The following is a 15,773-nucleotide window of genomic DNA, read 5'->3' on the forward strand; positions in this document are numbered from 1 at the left end:
GGAGGGCACCCAGCTGTGTTCTCAGAGGTCCCCTGGGAGGCACAGGGCGAAGGGAGAGGACCACACCTGTGTCCACACAAACCACTGGCCTAGGGGAGCCCTGTTCCGGAGCCCACCGGGATGTGTCTGCCTGGGCGTGAGCCCGGAGCCAGCACCCGCGGGAAGGGAGCCGCTACAGCGCCAGGCACGGGGTTGGCCGCCCGTGCCCAGAGCTGCGTCTCGGCTGAGGTCCCCACCTTGTCACCTGCTGGGCAGCTTGGTCACCCAGCGCGAGACATGACCACTGCTGGAGCCACGCCCAGGGAGCGTCCTTGGAGGTGGACGGGGAGGCGGACCAGGAGGGCGCGCCTGGTGCAGACCCCAGCCTCCGGGCCCCCACGGGCTGCTGCCTCCACTGCCGCCCCCCTCCCACACACGAGGCTGTGGGGTGCAGAGCACGGAGCACAGGGCGGCCCCGCCCGTCCACGGCCCTGCCTGGCTTTCTCGTCGTCCCGCCATCCCGGGGACAGGTGGCAGCCCTGCCCGGCCTGTCACTCAGCAGGTACAGAGCCGGGCTGGAGTCCAGCAAAGGGACGCTGACAATGGAATAAAGAAAAGGCTGACCGCTGTAGAAAAGGTTTCGTTTATCAAAGACACAACGTCCGGGCGTCCGCGGAGCACGTGTCCTGCTGCTGAGAGGGCGCGGGGGCGGTGACCCCGGGCAGCACCTTCCGGGGGCGGGGCCTGGACTGCCCGGCCGGGGGTGGGGCTGCACCCTCCTCCCCACACTTCTCCAACTCCAGCCAAACTTGACTTCCGTCTCGGGAGGGAGAGGGACGGTCACTGCAGACTGGGGGGCTGGGAACACAGGGTCCTCAGGCCCAGCAGAGGCGTCCCCAGTGCCCGCCCGGGGGAGACAGAGCGCGGGGCATCCCCAGCCCCAAGCAGGTCGAGACGGGAACCCGGCAGTCCCGGTGCCCCGCGCAGCCCCGGCTGTTCACCGCCGCCCAGACCAGGAGGCCAGGCAGTGCTTTGGGCGGGCGGTCAGCAGCCTCGTTCTCGCGGAAGGACCCTGCTCAGTCCCGCAGGCAGAGGGGGTGGCCCCGCCCAGGCCGGCCGCTCCCACGCACGTCCCCAGGAACGCTCCTGAGTCCCGTGTGAGGCTGTCCACGCGGCTTTGGCGAGCGGGCGTCTGCTGGGGCCGGCCAAGGCCCCGTGTCCTCTGGGCGGTGGCTCCTGGCGGAAGGACCCGGCCTTTCCCGGCACGGCCCGAAGGTCCCGCCCCCGGCAGGAGGGAGAGCGCGCGGGGCTCTCGGCAGGCGCCAGCCCGGGGCCCTTAGTGGCTCTCGCTGTCGGCGAACTCCTCCTTGATGGGCTGCCTGCGGGCCTTGCAGTCGGGCAGGTCGAAGCCAAAGTCGGCCCAGTCGTCGGGGCCGGCCAGGGCGCCGGGGCCGCGGCTGGGGATGGTGATGGTGTGGCGCACGCGGAGGTGCACGGCCTCCATGACGCGCTGGCGCTGCAGCTCCCCGGAGCCGCCCACCGCGATGGCCGCGTTGCCGCCGGAGCGCAGCAGCTGCTGCCCGCACTCGTGGCCCTGCCTCAGGTCCTGCAGGCCCCTCCAGATGGTCATGCGGTACTGGTCGGGGATCTTCAGGGCCCCCAGGTCCTGCAAGAGCACCAGGCCACCGTCAGGCGGCGGGGCAGGCAGAGCTGCAGGGCCGGCCCTGGGCGTGGCGCTCCCTCCCGCAACCCTTGGTGCAGGGGAGGAGCCACACAGGCCACTCTTGGGCAGCGTGGGCCCGGGCCCTGCCCAGAGTCTGAAGGCCAGCGGCAGCCGCTGGTGGGGCCACGGCCTGCCAGCCTCGGGGTGGGGCCGCCCATCGCAGCTCGGCCCTGATCCCCACCGCCCACTCCCGCCCCGTGCCAAGCACACACATCACACTAGTGAGGGGAGGGTGACCTCGGAGCCACCTGCGGGTCACCAGGGACGAGGTGGAGGGGGAGGGAGGTTAGTGGACACACAGACGCGGCCACACTCTGAGTGAGCTGCAGCTGGCCCCAGCTGCCTCTGGCAAACCCCAATCTCTGGCCTGTGCCCCTGAGCTAGGGTTGAGCCTGGGTGTGTGGGGGGGCTGGGCCCGGGCCTGGCTGGCTGGCTGCGGAGGGCCCCGAGGCACAGACTGGAGCCCCCAGGGGACCTGTGCTGACTGCCATGTCCCAGAGCTCCCCCGCTTCCTTGGCCAACGACCCTAGGCTACCAGCCGCCAGGATCCCAGTGACCCACAGGCAGCCCGGGTCCTCCAGCCCTGCGCATGTTGGACCCGCTGGCCCTGTGCAGCCATCGCCTGTCCTGCGCCCGTTTCTCTGGGTGTGCAGGGCCCTGCCCTAGACTCACTCCCGCCGGCTCCTACATTCCTGACTCCGTGCCTGGCTGCAGACGGTGGGGCTGGGCCGGTGCCCGGGCCTGGGGCCGTGTGTGCCCCACACAGCACCCTGGCGCCTACGGCTCCTGAGAGCTGACTTAGGACGCACAGCCAGGTGCTGACGACGGCCGCCCCTCTGCAAGTCCCCCAGGTAGGAAGGAAGAGAAAGGCCCGGGCACCTGCTGGCCCTGTGGGGCGGGGCTCGGGCTGCACCTGTGCGGTGTGGGGGTTACCTCTATCGGGGCTGCACCTGTGCAGGGGGGGTGCACCTGTGCAGGGGGGGTTACCTCTATCGTGAGGTTCTGCAGGTGGTAAATGTTCTGGCCCTGTGGGGCTGCACCTGTGCAGGTGGGGGCTGTACCTGTGCGGGGGGCTGCACCTGTGCAGTGTGGGGGTTACCTCTATCGGGGCTGCACCTGTGCGGGGGGGTGCCCCTGTGCGGGGGGTTACCTCTATCGTGAGGTTCTGCAGGTGGTAAATGTTCTGTAACCCTTGGGAGGTGAAATACTCGATGCAGTTGGGACACCCCAGTCCTGTTAAAAAACTGCAGAGAAAGTGTGAGAGCCACAGCCACAGCGCCTGCCCAGCACCCGGCTGTGGGGTCCTCCTCGCGGGCGGCGGCCTGGCTGGGCTGGGGGCCGCGTCCTGGCCACCCACTGCCCCCTGGTGGCAAAGCTGCAGCTCAGCCTGGCTGTGTCAGGTCGGCTGGGCAGGTGAGACACGGGACAGGGCACAGCCCCCATGGTTAGTGCACAGCGGGACAGCACGAGCCGGGTCCAGAGGCAGCCCACGTACCTGACAAGGCTGGGGTCGGCGTGGTAGGGCGGTGGCGGGGTGCAGTGGGACCCCGAGACCGTGGACTGAGAGCTGTGGCCGCCATTCATCTCGCTGTGGGCAGGCACGGTGTGGCCGTGGGTGTTGAGCGTCCCTGGGCCTGGACAGGAAGGTGGGGGGGGCTGTCCACAGCAGCTGGGCCAGGCTCCAGGTGCCAGGGGAGACGCCCAGGTGTGACACTGGCCAGAGCCAGGCCTGAAGGCCGCACGGCGGGAGCCCCAGCTGACTGCCCGGGACCCTCGGGAGGACCTTTCAGGGCAAGGAGGCCCAGGTGCCACCTCCCCGGGTCCCCTGGTGTGGCCTTAGGCCATAGCGAATGGCTCTTCTGTGGCCATTTTGTCTTTGTTGGAAAATTGGCTGAGAGGTTAAGGACCCCGGGCTCCTCCGGCTGCCGAGAGGAGGTGCAGGGCTGCGGGGCTTGGGGCTCGATCGCCCCCCTGCCCCGAGATGGGGTGGACAGCGTGGGCCGTGCGTGGAGTCGGGCAGGCAGCAGGAGCCCTGCTTGGGGCCCTGGGCAGAGCACAGACATCCAGGACCAGCCCCACCTGCCTGGGGGACTCACCCATGGGCCCCAGGTTGGGCCCGGCCGCTGAGCTGTGGGCGGGAGGCTGGCCCACCAGCTGGTTGACGGAGGGCAGCTTGCTGATGCCCCCGTGTGCCTTGTTCATGGGCGAGAGGACCGGCCCGTAGGATGGAGGCTGCAAGTGGCCCCTGCTTGGAGAGCGATGGCCACGCGTTAAGAAGCAGGGGCCCGGCCCCCACCCTGGCACTTCCACGGAAGCCCGAGCCCCCTGTGCTGGTGGATGGAGACCCACCCCCCCCAGAGGCGTCAGCCAGCAGCTTGGTCCTCAGTGGCCCAGCCCCTCACGACAGCCCGGCACAGCCGCGGGACTGCCCCCTGCCCTGCTCTCGAGCCAAGGGCGTCAGGGAGGTGGGGGCGTGCCCACCACCCCCTCCTCACCTTTGCACTCAGCAGACATTTGCAAGGCCCCTGGTGGGGGAGGTGTGGCCAGGCCAAGACCCTGGACGCCAGGGCTGCTGCCCGCCGAGACCTCAGGACGGCCTGCCCCCCCCAGCACTTCCCGGAGGGGACTGCCCCGCCCCGCGCCCTCCCTGCCCCGCCCACTCACGGCCGCTGCAGGAGCTGCTGCTGCTGCTGCCGGTAGGACTCCACCAGCGGCTGCGGCACGAGCTCCATCAGCTCCAGGCTCTCCTTGACCTTCATCAGGATCTCGAAGTTCTCCCGGCCGCGCACCTGCGCACAGGACGGCAGGTGCTCTCCCGGGTGCCCGCGCCCTCCGGGAGCAGGGCAGGGCAGAGACCTCATCTTGGGGCGCACCCCTGCCCCCAACGGTGGTGCCATCTGCTCCCCGCCCCCCGCCCCTGCTCCCGGCCTGGCCCCTGCTCCTGCCTGGCCTCTGCTCCCGCCCCGCCCCTGCTCCTGCCTGGCCTCTGCTCCCGCCCCGTCCCTGCTCCTGCCTGGCCTCTGCTCCTGCCCCGGCCCCTGCTCCCACCCAGGCCCCTGCTCCCGCCCAGGCCCCTGCCCCCGCCCCGCCTCTGTTCCCGCCCCGCCTCTCTCCCCCCCCCCCCCCCCCCCGCCGCCTCTGCTCCCGCCCCGCCTCTGTTCCCGCCCCGGCCCCTGCTCCCACCCAGGCCCCTGCCCCTGCCCTGGCCCCTGCCCCCGCCCCGCCTCTGCTCCCGCCCAGGCCCCTGCCCTGGCCCCTGCCCTGGCCCCTGCTCCCGCCCCAGCCTGGCCCCTGCCCCCGCCCCGGCCCCTGCTCCTGCCCCGGCCTCTGCTCCCACTCTGCCCTCACCCCTCCTCCAGGAAACACAGGGCTTCTGAGGGAGGGACTTGTTCTTGGAGGAGCAGGAGAGCACGTGTGCGTGCCGTCACGCATGTGCCCTAGACTGCAGGACTCTGGGGCTCCACTGGACCCCACCCTGGAGGGTGTGTGCCTCGTGCTGGAGGCGGGGCCCACACTGGGACTCCACTGGGAGGGCGCTCCGGAGCTTCCACGGGGCCGGCGCTGTGGCGTAGGGGTTAAGCCTCCCCCTGCAGTGCCAGCAGCCCACACGGGCGCCGCGTGGATTCCTGGCTGCTGAGGCCCGAGTGCCTGGGGCCCTGCACCCACGCGGGAGGCCCAGCTTCCGGCTTTGGCCTGGCCCAGCCCAGGCTGTTGTGGCCATTTGAAGAGTGAACCAGCAGATGGAAGACCACTCTCTCCCTCTCTCTGTAATTCTGACTTATAAATAAATAAAATAAATCGCTTTTAAAAAGTCCATGGAGAGATGGAATGAGAAGTTTATTCGGGCACGCGAGTTTTTTGAAATCCACGCCTCGCTTTTCCTGTGAGCTGTCGGCCCCACCCCACCCCACTCTACCATAGCTCGGCGGGTCAACGTCAGAGCTGCCTGGGGCCTCCACCCGGCCTCCCTGGGAGCTGGTCCCTGCTTCTCCTGGCCTGGGGTCTGTGCTCTGGGTGCACGCAGGGGCCACCCTCCGGCCACAGCCCCGCCCGCCACACACACTCACATGCATGGCCCCGCCCGCCACACACACTCACATGCATGGCCCCGCCCGCCACACACACTCACATGCATGTAGTACACGTCTTCGTCCCCGTGCCGCCTCTTCTTCACGTTGGCGCCCAGGGCAGGGATGGCCGGGGGGCTCTGCTTGAATGCTGGAGAGCCGGCAGGGAGGGCTGGCTGAGCCGCGGGACGCGCGAGGGACACCGGCCCCCCCCAGCCACCTGCACCCTCCCCCGGGTGCAGCCCAGACACGGCCAGCGATGCAGCCTGTGCTGGCGAGCTGGACCGGGGGACCACGCCTGGGCCGGGGCCCTGAGATGTCCTTGGCCCGAGGCTCAGGGACCGGCGAGGTATCGGGGCTGTGCGTGCCTAGCTCAGCCAGAGGCCTCTGGGCCTGGGAGAGGGCCTTGCGGGGCCAGCTCAGGCGTGGCCCGTCCAGCTCCACCTGCAGGGTGGCCCCATTGGGGCTCTCCCGCCGGCACGCGGCCGTCGCCCCGCTCACCGCGCTTGCTGGCGGCTCCGTTCTTGGCAGTGCTCTCGTTCAGCGCCTGCTGCTCGCGGTAGTGGTCCTCGTCGGCTTTGCGGTCGCGGCCAGGGCAGGCGCAGATGCGGCCCTCGAAGGACCGGCGGCCCAGCACCTGCCCGCTGTCGGGGGGCACAGCGCAACCTGAGCTCCGGGGGCTCGCCCGCCCTGCCCACCTCGGACCCCACTGGGCTGGCGTGGATGGGCCGGATTCAGGGGCTCAGTGTGAGCTGTGAGGCGGATCCAAGACACCAGCCGGGGGCTCCCCAAGCTCCCTCCCACGGTCCAGCTCCCGCCCAAACAGCCCCTGCAGCCAGGGAGGTCCCTGTCTCCCACCAGCACCCCCCGAGCAGCCTCTTCCCCCAGATCAGCTCCAAAGCTGGCACCCGTCACAGGCTGGGCACCCCGTCTGCAGCACCGCAGCCACGCCGGCCACGCCCCGCCCCTCCCCCAGCACCGTGTGCCCGGCACTCACTCCCGGGTCTCCAGGGTGATGATGATGAGGATGGGCCTCCGGTTCATGCCCCCGACACAGCTGCTGTTACACATGAAGTTGTACAGGATGGTGGTGAACTCTGTCCCCACCTGTGCACAGGGGAGGCAGAGAGGGGCTGAGCCTTAGCTCGCTTGCTCTGCCCACAGACGTGGGAGCCCTCAGCCCCTTCAGCCCCTAGCTCCAGGTAGGCATGGCGGGGAGGGGCTGCTCTGTGGTTCTCTGCCATCCAGCCAGCCAGCTACTCACCCATCTACCCACCCACCTGTCCATCCACCCACCTGTCCATCCATGCATCCACTCATCCACCCACCCATCTACCCACCTGTCCATTCATCTACCCATCCCTCCTTCCCTCCACCCACCCATCCATCCATGCACCTGTCCATCCATCCACCCTCCACCTGTCCACCCATGCATCCACCCACCCCTCCTTCCCTCCCTCCTTCCACCTACCCACCCATCCATCCACCCACCCACCTGTCCATCCAGCTACTCATCCATCTACCCACCCACCTGTCCATCCACCCACCTGTCCATCCATGCATCCACTCATCCACCCACCCATCTACCCACCTGTCCATTCATCTACCCATCCCTCCTTCCCTCCACCCACCCATCCATCCATGCACCTGTCCATCCATCCACCCTCCACCTGTCCACCCATGCATCCACCCACCCCTCCTTCCCTCCCTCCTTCCACCTACCCACCCATCCATCCACCCACCCACCTGTCCATCCACCCACCTGTCCATCCATCTACCCACCCCTTCTTCCCTCCACCCACCCATCCATCCATCCACCCATCCACCTGTCCATCCATGCATCCACCCACCCCTCCTTCCCTCCCTCCTTCCCTCCACCCACCCATCCATCCATGCACCTGTCCATCCATCCACCCTCCACCTGTCCATCCATGCATCCACCCACCCCTCCTTCCCTCCCTCCTTCCACCCACCCACCCATCCATCCATCCATCCACCTGTCCACCCATCCACCTGTCCACACACCCACCCATCCACCTGTCCACCCACCCATCCACCTGTCCACCCATCCACCTGTCCACCCATCCACCCACCCCTCCTTCCCTCCCTCCCTCCCTCCTTCTACCCATCCACCTGTCCACCCATGCATCCACCCACCCCTCCTTCCCTCCCTCCCTCCCTCCCTCCATGCACCCGGGCACGCCTGCATCTATCCACGCAGTTCCACAGGCACTGAGTGCTGTGCTGGCTCTGAGATCCAAGGGGGCTCAGACCCCCGCTCAGCTCTCAGGAAAGCACAGAGCCCCACGGTCCAGTTGCCCCAATCACCTCTGTGACAGGGGCTGGAACTGATGCCCGGGAGCTATGTGAGGGCGTGTGCACAGCCTTGGAGACACGTGTCTGCACACTCTGGGTTTGTCTGGGCAGAAGTGTGCAAGTGTTGGAGGGTATGGACCCCGCCCCTCACACTCGGATTTCCCAGTCAGCTTGTGGCAGGGCTGGGAGGTGAACCGGGGGCCACAGAATGGGGAGTTCTCGTGGTGTCTCTGGGTCAGGATACACAATCCGGCAACTGTGGGCTTCCACAGAACTGTGGCCACAGCCGCCACCAGGGGGCGCGCGAGCTCCGCTCTCCTGCTTTCCGGGCAGGCCAAGTAGGTGGGGGTGCGGAAGCCTTGGGGGGCCTGGTGTCAGACCCAGGTATAGGGAAGGGGTCCTGGGGAGGGCGTCCTGGGGTCTAAGAGCGTGGAGAAGTCAGAGTGGCTCGCCCTCCCTAGCAAATCTCTTGTCCCAGCCCCACCCCACCACTACCCCTGCAGGGCCTCTCAAGCTTCCTGCTTCCCCAGGCCAGGTGCGCCCTCCTAGGGCCCCACATCAGCCTCAGAATGGGGGCCGCAACCCTAGAACCTCCTGTTTCAGATCAGAATGCCCAGTCTCCCCACCCGAGCACGCCTGCAGCCCCCCTCCAGCCTGTACCCCAATTCCAGCCTGCACCCAACCTCCACTCTGCACCCCCACATCCACCCTGCACCTCGCCTCCACCCTGCACCCCACCTCCAGCCTGCACCCCCACCTCCAGCCTGCACCCCGCCTCCACCCTGCACCCCACCTCCACCCTGCACCCCCACCTCCAGTCTGCACCTCGCCTCCACCCTGTACCCCCACCTCCACCCTGCACCCCCACATCCACCCTGCACCTCGCCTCCACCCTGCATCCCCACATCCACCCTGCACCTCACCTCCACCCTGCACCCCACCTCCACCCTGCACCCCACCTCCACCCTGCACCCCAATTCCAGCCTGCACCCCACCTGCACCTTGTGCCCCGCCTCCACCCTGCACCTCACCTCCACCCTACACCTCACCTCCACCCTGCATCCCCACCTCCACCCTGCACCCCGCCTCCACCCTGCATCCCCACCTCCACCCTGCACCCCCCTCCACCCTGCACCCCACCTCCACCCTGCACCCCCCTCCACCCTGCACCCCCCCTCCACCCTGCACCCCGCCTCCAAGTCCCTGAGGGGCTCCCACCTGGCTGAGGTTCTGCCCTCTGCAGCCTCCCTCTCCCCAGCTGAGTCCAGGCCCCAGCCCTGCAGGGCCTTCCCCTGTCCCCCAGCCTGGCCGACAGCCCCTCCCACCACCCCACCGCCCCAGCTGGGGACACGGAGCCCAGAGGGGGCCCCGGGGGCTCTGCCCCAGCAGCTGCCAGATGCCAGGGGTGGATGCATGGATGGACAGGGCCCGGGTGGGTGAGGAAGGAGCCCCTCACCTGCAGCAGGGAGCCTCGGGGGCCCGCGGGCGCGCCGCAGGAGTCTGCCGCAGCCCCCACTCCGCACAGCTGCCTCCAGGCTCCCTGACCCAGCCGGGCCCCAGGCCTACCTGCGGGGGCTCGTAGGGCACCACGACGCTCTGCCTGCCGGTCACGGGGTCATCCACGTACTGCGACAGGTTGTTGCCTTCCACGCGGATGAGGTGGCTGGCCGGGGCCGACTGTCCTGCCGGGAGCCGCACTGCTTCAGGGAGGCGCCCGCCCCGTCCCACCCCCGCCAGGTGCATGGCTGCCCAGCGGCCCCCAGGGGGGCCGGCAGGCTCCACGCCTCTGGGCTCTGTGGCCCTGCCGATCCCAGGGGAGCCAGAAGCATCACAAGGCACACTGGGGAGACCTGGGCCCCTCAGGTTCCCACGGTCCCAGAAGGCCGCTTCCTCCCAGACCCTGCCCTGGAGCTGGGTCAGCAGGCAGGTCGGAGCCAGGAGGGAACGGGGCCTGGAGGCACCTGCTTCCTGAGAGCCCCCATGAGCTGAGCCCGCACCAGCACCCCAATCGTGGGGGTCCTGCATCTCCCAGCGTGCGTCCCCCCGCCTCCCCTCCCCCAGCCTCCCCCCCAGCCTCCCCTCCCCCAGCCGCCCCAGCCTCCCCTCCCCAGCGCTTATCCCCCCCGCCTCCCCTCCCCCAGCCGCCCCTCCCCCCAGCCCCCACCTTCGTTGAAGTCCCGGCCGAGCTCGTGGTTGGGGCAGCGCTTCACGACGTCCGTCACGTGCTCCGCCTTCTTGTAGACGGGCATGGCCCGGACGGTGGTGCCGGGCGGCGGCGGGCTGGACACCTTGACCTGGATGGGGCACGTCTTGGCGATCTGGCAGTACAGCTTCTTCAGCAGCGGGGAGTACTGAGGGGAGGGGGAGACGGGCGTCCCTCGCCAGCCGCCCCAGGAGCAGCCCGAGCGGCCCTGCAGGGGTCCGCAGGCACCTGCCCCGCCCACTGGGTGGAGCAGGCTCGGGGAGGGCGCCCCCCGGGCACTGCAGCAGCCGGGCGTCCACGCGGGGCAGCGAGGCCCCGTGGCGGCCGGGTCATGGTGTGGACAGGAGAGCCAGGAGGAGGTGCTGGGGAGTGGGCCCATATGGTGTGGACAGGAGAGCCAGGAGGAGGTGCTGGGGAGTGGGCATGGTGTGGACAGGAGAGCCAGGAGGAGGTGCTGGGGAGTGGGCATGGTGTGGACAGGAGAGCCAGGAGGAGGTGCTGGGGAGCGGGCTGCAGCTGGCTCTGCCTGGGCCCTGCCCTGCTGCTCCCCGTGTGAGCCCAGGCCCCCACCCCCGACGGCAGCCCTTGGAAGAGGTGGGTTTGCTGCGCCGAGCGTGGTTTTAAAAGCCCAGAGCTGGGCGGGTGCGTGCGGTGTGGGCAGCGTGGTCTGACGCGGTCAGGCCGCGCAGAGAACTGCAGGGTCCTCGGCCCGGGCAGCGCGGGGGCTCCGACACCACCTCGGGCTGAGGAGCCGACCTCGGGGCTCTGGGCCTCTGCGGGGGCCCCTCTGGCCACAGCCCCAGCATCCCCCTCCCGGGGTGCGAGCTCCACCCTGGATGGCCGGGGGCCACCGCGCCGAGGGGGCCGCCCGTCGGAGCCTCCAGCCTCCTGCCCGGAGGTCCAGTGTGAGGACTCGGGCCAGCTCTCGTGACTCTATGAGTGGCCTTGAGGGCCATCTGAGGCCACCACGCGGGTGCCCACTCTTCCGAGCTGGGTCTGGCTACGGGGGAGCCGCAGGAGCCTCGTCACACGGTCCTCCCTAGGGGACAGGGACACCAGGAAGTCCCCCAGTCTGGGACCCACAGGACCATTTCTGTCTCCACTCCACTCCTCGGAATGAGCCCCAGTAACTCAGAGGCACAGTCACCCCAGCCCCGAGTGCCCCATGGTGCGGTCGGGGAAACTGAGGCCAGCACAGGGAGCTGCTGGCAGAACCAGGGCGGCAGCAGGCACAGTGCACCCCTCCCCTCCCACCCCTGCAGGTGTGGGGTCCCCCACAATGGGCTGCAGGAGCCCTGTGTGCCCTTGGCCAGCCTCCCGGTCTCAGTCTGGTCCAGCCCTGGCGGTTATGGGGATTTGAGGAGTAGCCAGGATGGAAGATCTCTCTCCCCTTCTCTCTGTCTGGGTCGTTCAGGAACCAGGCTGAGGACCAAGCCACTGCTGGAGCAGATGCGCCCGGGGGGGGGGGGGCGCTGCCAGCCCCGGCCCTGTCAGGAGCACGCAGTGAGAAGCCTGGACCTGCGGCCTTTCCTTGCGGTTCCCTGTCCCTCTCCCCTGCCTCTACTGGCCCGGTCCCCTTGCCTACTTGTGTGGTGCAGCCATGCACCCATTTCACAGGTCGCAGACTGAGGTAGCCCAGGGCCGGAGTTGGTCTGCCGGCTGCACTCTGGAGGGTGCCTGGACCAGAGCACGTGAGGCAGGTGCAGCTGCCCGTGGGCCCAGCTTGAGGAGGGGCCTAGGTGGTCTGGGGAAATCCAAGGCCAGTGAGGACGGGGCCAGGGCCGGGGGCTGTGAGGGTGTGGGGGCAAGATGGACGCCCTTCTCCAGGGGAGCCTGGTGGCCACGAGCTATCCTGGAACCCACATAGCTGGCAGCCAGACTCAGGGCTCAGGGCTGGCACACAGAGCCGCCCGAGGTGGGCACGTCCCAGCCCAGCAAGCAGCGGAGGGGCAGCCCCGGTCCACTCTGCACCGCACGCCTGGCCCTGATCCCCAGCCCAGTGCTCATGTGGCCCTCGGGACACCCACACCGACTGGTTGTGCCAGGGACGCCCAGCCTGGCCGGAGTCGCCCACCCGTGGCTTCTGCGCCTCTGGCAACATCAGGTCAAAGGTCACTTTGACACAGGTGAACCCAGGGAGGCAGGAGCCCCCCCCCCCCAGCTCCTCTCCTGCTCCGTCTCCAACAGACCTCTGGGCTCCGGGAGGACCGGGCAGGAGAGGACGCCCTGGTCTCGGGGAGACGCTCCCTCTGCTCCCGCCTGCCTCCTCCTTCCCCGGACCGCTAGATGGATGTGTTTCAACAGATTCGGAGCCGATAAAATCGTATTTATCTTCGGCTGTTGACACACAGCCGCCTGGGCTTGCCTGCCTGGGACGCGCGTGTTCCGTCTGCCTGCCGCAAACGCTTCGCCCAAACCTCCGTGTGCCGGGCCCTCCCCCAGCTGCTGCTCTCCTCCCCACGGGGTCCAAGGTGGACCCGGCCTGGCTGGGAGCCCCGGTGGGCAGGGCTGGGCGGGGGCGGCGGGTGAGAGGGCGGTGGGGGGGTGGGCACAGGGGCTGTTGATTTCCTCGCGCCCGCTCCCCGCTCCCCAGCAGCTGGGCTCCTGGCGCGGGCAGGTTTGGGCAGGAGGACAGTGGAGGGGTGATAATAAGTTGTCTGTCATTTTCCCGGGACATGTAGCTTCTTGCAAACCGCAAATACCGTTAACCAGCTCGGTGAATCTGTTACAACAGATGCTGGGGACGGGCCTGCAGTGTGGCTTCATTTTTTACACGATTTTTTGTACAGCCACAGTTACCCACCTTCCAAGCACGCGTGTGCATGCGTGTGCGTGTGTGTTCAGAGCCACAGCCACAGCTACGGACCCTTTGAGGACCACCCCGAAGGCCGTGGACCACCCCCCAGCTCCCAGGGCTGACGCACAGCACACTTGGTGTGAACTGGGTGGCCCTGGATGCCGGCCCCGCTGGGTCCCCTTCACCCCGGGTGACACCAGCCCCGGAGCCCCCATCTCCCGCCATCCTTGCACACCTTTTGGCGCCGAGCTGCATGGGGGAGGGGCTCCGGCAGGTGTCGGGGGGTCCTGGTAGGACAGGAGGGAGGGTCCCTGCCCCGGAAAAGCCCCCAGCCTGGGGCAGTGCTGGCCCTCCCGCTGTGGCAGGCTGCAGGGGCGTCCACAGCCTGCGAGTCTGGGGCTCCAAGCCAGGGCCTGGCCCAGCCAAGGGTCGCTGTGCTCCCCATGAGCCCCCCGCTGGCGCCAGGCGGGAGTCGGATGCTGGGAGCGAGAAATCGCCCTGGGGTAGAAGTGGGCCTGGGCGAGCGGGGGCACCCTCAGGCACGAAGCAGCCGGCTCACCAGGACCTCCAGTCAGGTCCCAAGCAGGTGAGCCACTGTGGGAGACAGTGGGAGACAGTGGGAGACACTGGTGCACCCCCACTTCAGCCGAGGCCCAGGAGCAAGGGACCACCCCCAGGCTACAGGGCTGGAAGCTGCTCGGCTCCCAGTCCACTCTCGGCCGCAGCTGAGCTGAGGCCTCCCGTGGCCTGCCCTGGGCTAATACCAGGGCAGGGGAGGGAGGCAGGGGTCCGAGGCAGACCCAGGGGCCTGTGCCCTATGCCGAGTGAGGGCCCCACAGGGCGCCGGCTGCGAGGCTGAGGCTGCCGGGAGGAGAGGACGGGGAGGGGTCTGGGGAGAGGGGCTTTCCTCTGCTGCCAGAGGCCCGGGCAGACGGGGAGACCCCTCCTGTGAACAGTTGCGCCGCTGTCCGGCGCCTCTGCTCCCCCTGGGCACTGGCACGGCCTCCAGCCCGTCTTAGCGACCAGAGCTTCGCCTCCGAGAGCTGCAGCGGAGCCAGGGCGGGCAGCCGGGGCCAGGGCCCTCTGCCCACGTGGCGCTCGGAGACAGAGACCCCATTCCCGGCAGGGACCCCCAATCCCTGGACTCCTCGCGGAGGAGGGCACCTTTGGGGGGCTAAGGAGCTGCTGGCCAGAAAGACCAAGGCCGGATGAGAGGGGAGGGCTCGCAGCGCCAGGACCCCCAGGGGGCAGTGGTTCCACAGGACCAGCTCAGGGAGCTCCCGGGCGCCTGCAGGGCCCCGCCCCCGCCTGCGTCCGCTCCGCACCCTCCTCGGGAAGAGTGGCCGGGGACGTCAGAGCGTCTCAGTGCCCTGGGGACTCCAGCACGTTAACGGGACCTGAGAGAAGGTGGGGACCCGGGCTCCAGCACAGGGACACCCACCAGGGGCTTGTGATTGGCATGTGGAGGGGGCGGGAGCCAGCCTCGGGATCCTAGCCCCCGGCCCGTGGGATCCGACGCTGTTACTGGGCAGGAGGGCCCAGCTGGCGACGCCAGGCAGGACAGAGCTGGCTGGGAGCCCCTTCCTCCTGGGTCACGGGCCCTCCTGTGCCGGGGCTGAGAGCAGAGACTGAGCTTTGGGTGGGCTTTTTCCTGTGTCACCAGACCTCCCGGTCACGGTCACCACCCAGGGGTCCTGAGGTCGCGGTCCAGGAGGACCCCTGAAGCACCTGTGAGCTCCGCGAGGCCTGCAGCCCAGCGCGAGGGTCAGGTGCACCACGGGGACCGGGGCAGGGCTGATCCCCCGGTCCTGCGGGGGAGGGGGCTCCCCTGGAACCAGGGACGGAGACCAGCACAGCCGTCTGGTGGGGAGGGTGGGGCGGCCAGCCTGGACGGCTCCGGCCCCACTCTGCTGCCCAGACGCTGTGTGAAAAGCCCGTGTCTCAGGCCCCTCCCGGAGCCCGTCCCCAGCAGGTGGCGGCGGGCGCTGTGACCACTCGCTCAGCCCCCAGCCCAGGGCAGAGCCTCCGAGCAGGAGGAGGGGCTCCACCTGGGTCCTAGGGAGTCAGGCTGGCCAGCTGGGAGCCCTGGACCTCCTGCCGGCAGCCAGCCTGGCCAGCATTGAGGGTGCGCAGCCCCTGGCTGGCCTCTCCTATGGCCTCACAGGGCCCGGTGAGCAGGGCGCTGAGCCAAACGGGCAGAGCGGGAAGCTGCTCGCCGGCCCACCCCTCCTCACTACAGGGAAGGCCCCCTTAGCGGCAGGGGTGCAGCCCCCGCTACCTCATCCCGTGTGGCTTCAGCAAGAAGGCGGGGTTAACCCAGGTCCCTGGAGCTGGCCGGGCATCGCTGGCCGTGGTGACCGGAAGGGTTCCCTGGGGCCAGCGGTGCCACTGCCCTCTGCCGTGCCACTGCACACGGGGGCTGGCCAGGTGTCAGTGGGCATCAGTGGCCCAGCACGTCCTGGGGGCAGCCCCGGGGCTCCGCCACAGAGGGAGAGGGGATGAGCTGGGGACCAGTGTGGAGTGGCCACTTGCACTTAAGGCGATGGCTGGCTGCAGCCTGAGTTTAAATATTCAGGGATGCCCCCTGGGGCTGGGAGCATTTGGCCTCTGGAGCTCGGAGCCCCCCCCCAACCCTGCACCTGCAGGTACCAGGCCCTGAGGGCTGAGCGTGGCCGCAACATCACTCGC

The 15,773-nt window shown here is 69.1% G+C and overlaps 1 protein-coding gene across 6 annotated transcripts in view; it reads right to left on the reverse strand.

Annotated features, from left to right (window-relative positions):
• Positions 1 to 1,172: 1,172 nt before the first annotated feature.
• Positions 1,173 to 15,773, reverse strand: part of TP73 (tumor protein p73) — a 64,394-nt gene continuing 49,793 nt past the window's right edge. For 5 of the 6 annotated variants that reach the window (XM_070077071.1, XM_070077069.1, XM_070077070.1 and 2 more), the window contains 10 exons: positions 10,250 to 10,436; positions 9,652 to 9,767; positions 6,767 to 6,876; positions 6,271 to 6,413; positions 5,832 to 5,920; positions 4,367 to 4,491; positions 3,799 to 3,947; positions 3,198 to 3,336; positions 2,853 to 2,946; positions 1,173 to 1,645 (listed from right to left, as the gene is read on the reverse strand). In XM_070077071.1, the coding sequence (XP_069933172.1) occupies positions 1,316 to 1,645; positions 2,853 to 2,946; positions 3,198 to 3,336; positions 3,799 to 3,947; positions 4,367 to 4,491; positions 5,832 to 5,920; positions 6,271 to 6,413; positions 6,767 to 6,876; positions 9,652 to 9,767; positions 10,250 to 10,436 (1,482 nt within the window). In that variant the 3' untranslated portion in view covers positions 1,173 to 1,315. The remainder of the gene's footprint in view (positions 1,646 to 2,852; positions 2,947 to 3,197; positions 3,337 to 3,798; positions 3,948 to 4,366; positions 4,492 to 5,831; positions 5,921 to 6,270; positions 6,414 to 6,766; positions 6,877 to 9,651; positions 9,768 to 10,249; positions 10,437 to 15,773) is intronic. The other variant, XM_070077074.1, reaches the window with a different exon arrangement.

This window comes from Oryctolagus cuniculus, chromosome 7 (genome assembly GCF_964237555.1).
Source record: "Oryctolagus cuniculus chromosome 7, mOryCun1.1, whole genome shotgun sequence".
Classification (NCBI taxonomy): domain Eukaryota; kingdom Metazoa; phylum Chordata; class Mammalia; order Lagomorpha; family Leporidae; genus Oryctolagus; species Oryctolagus cuniculus.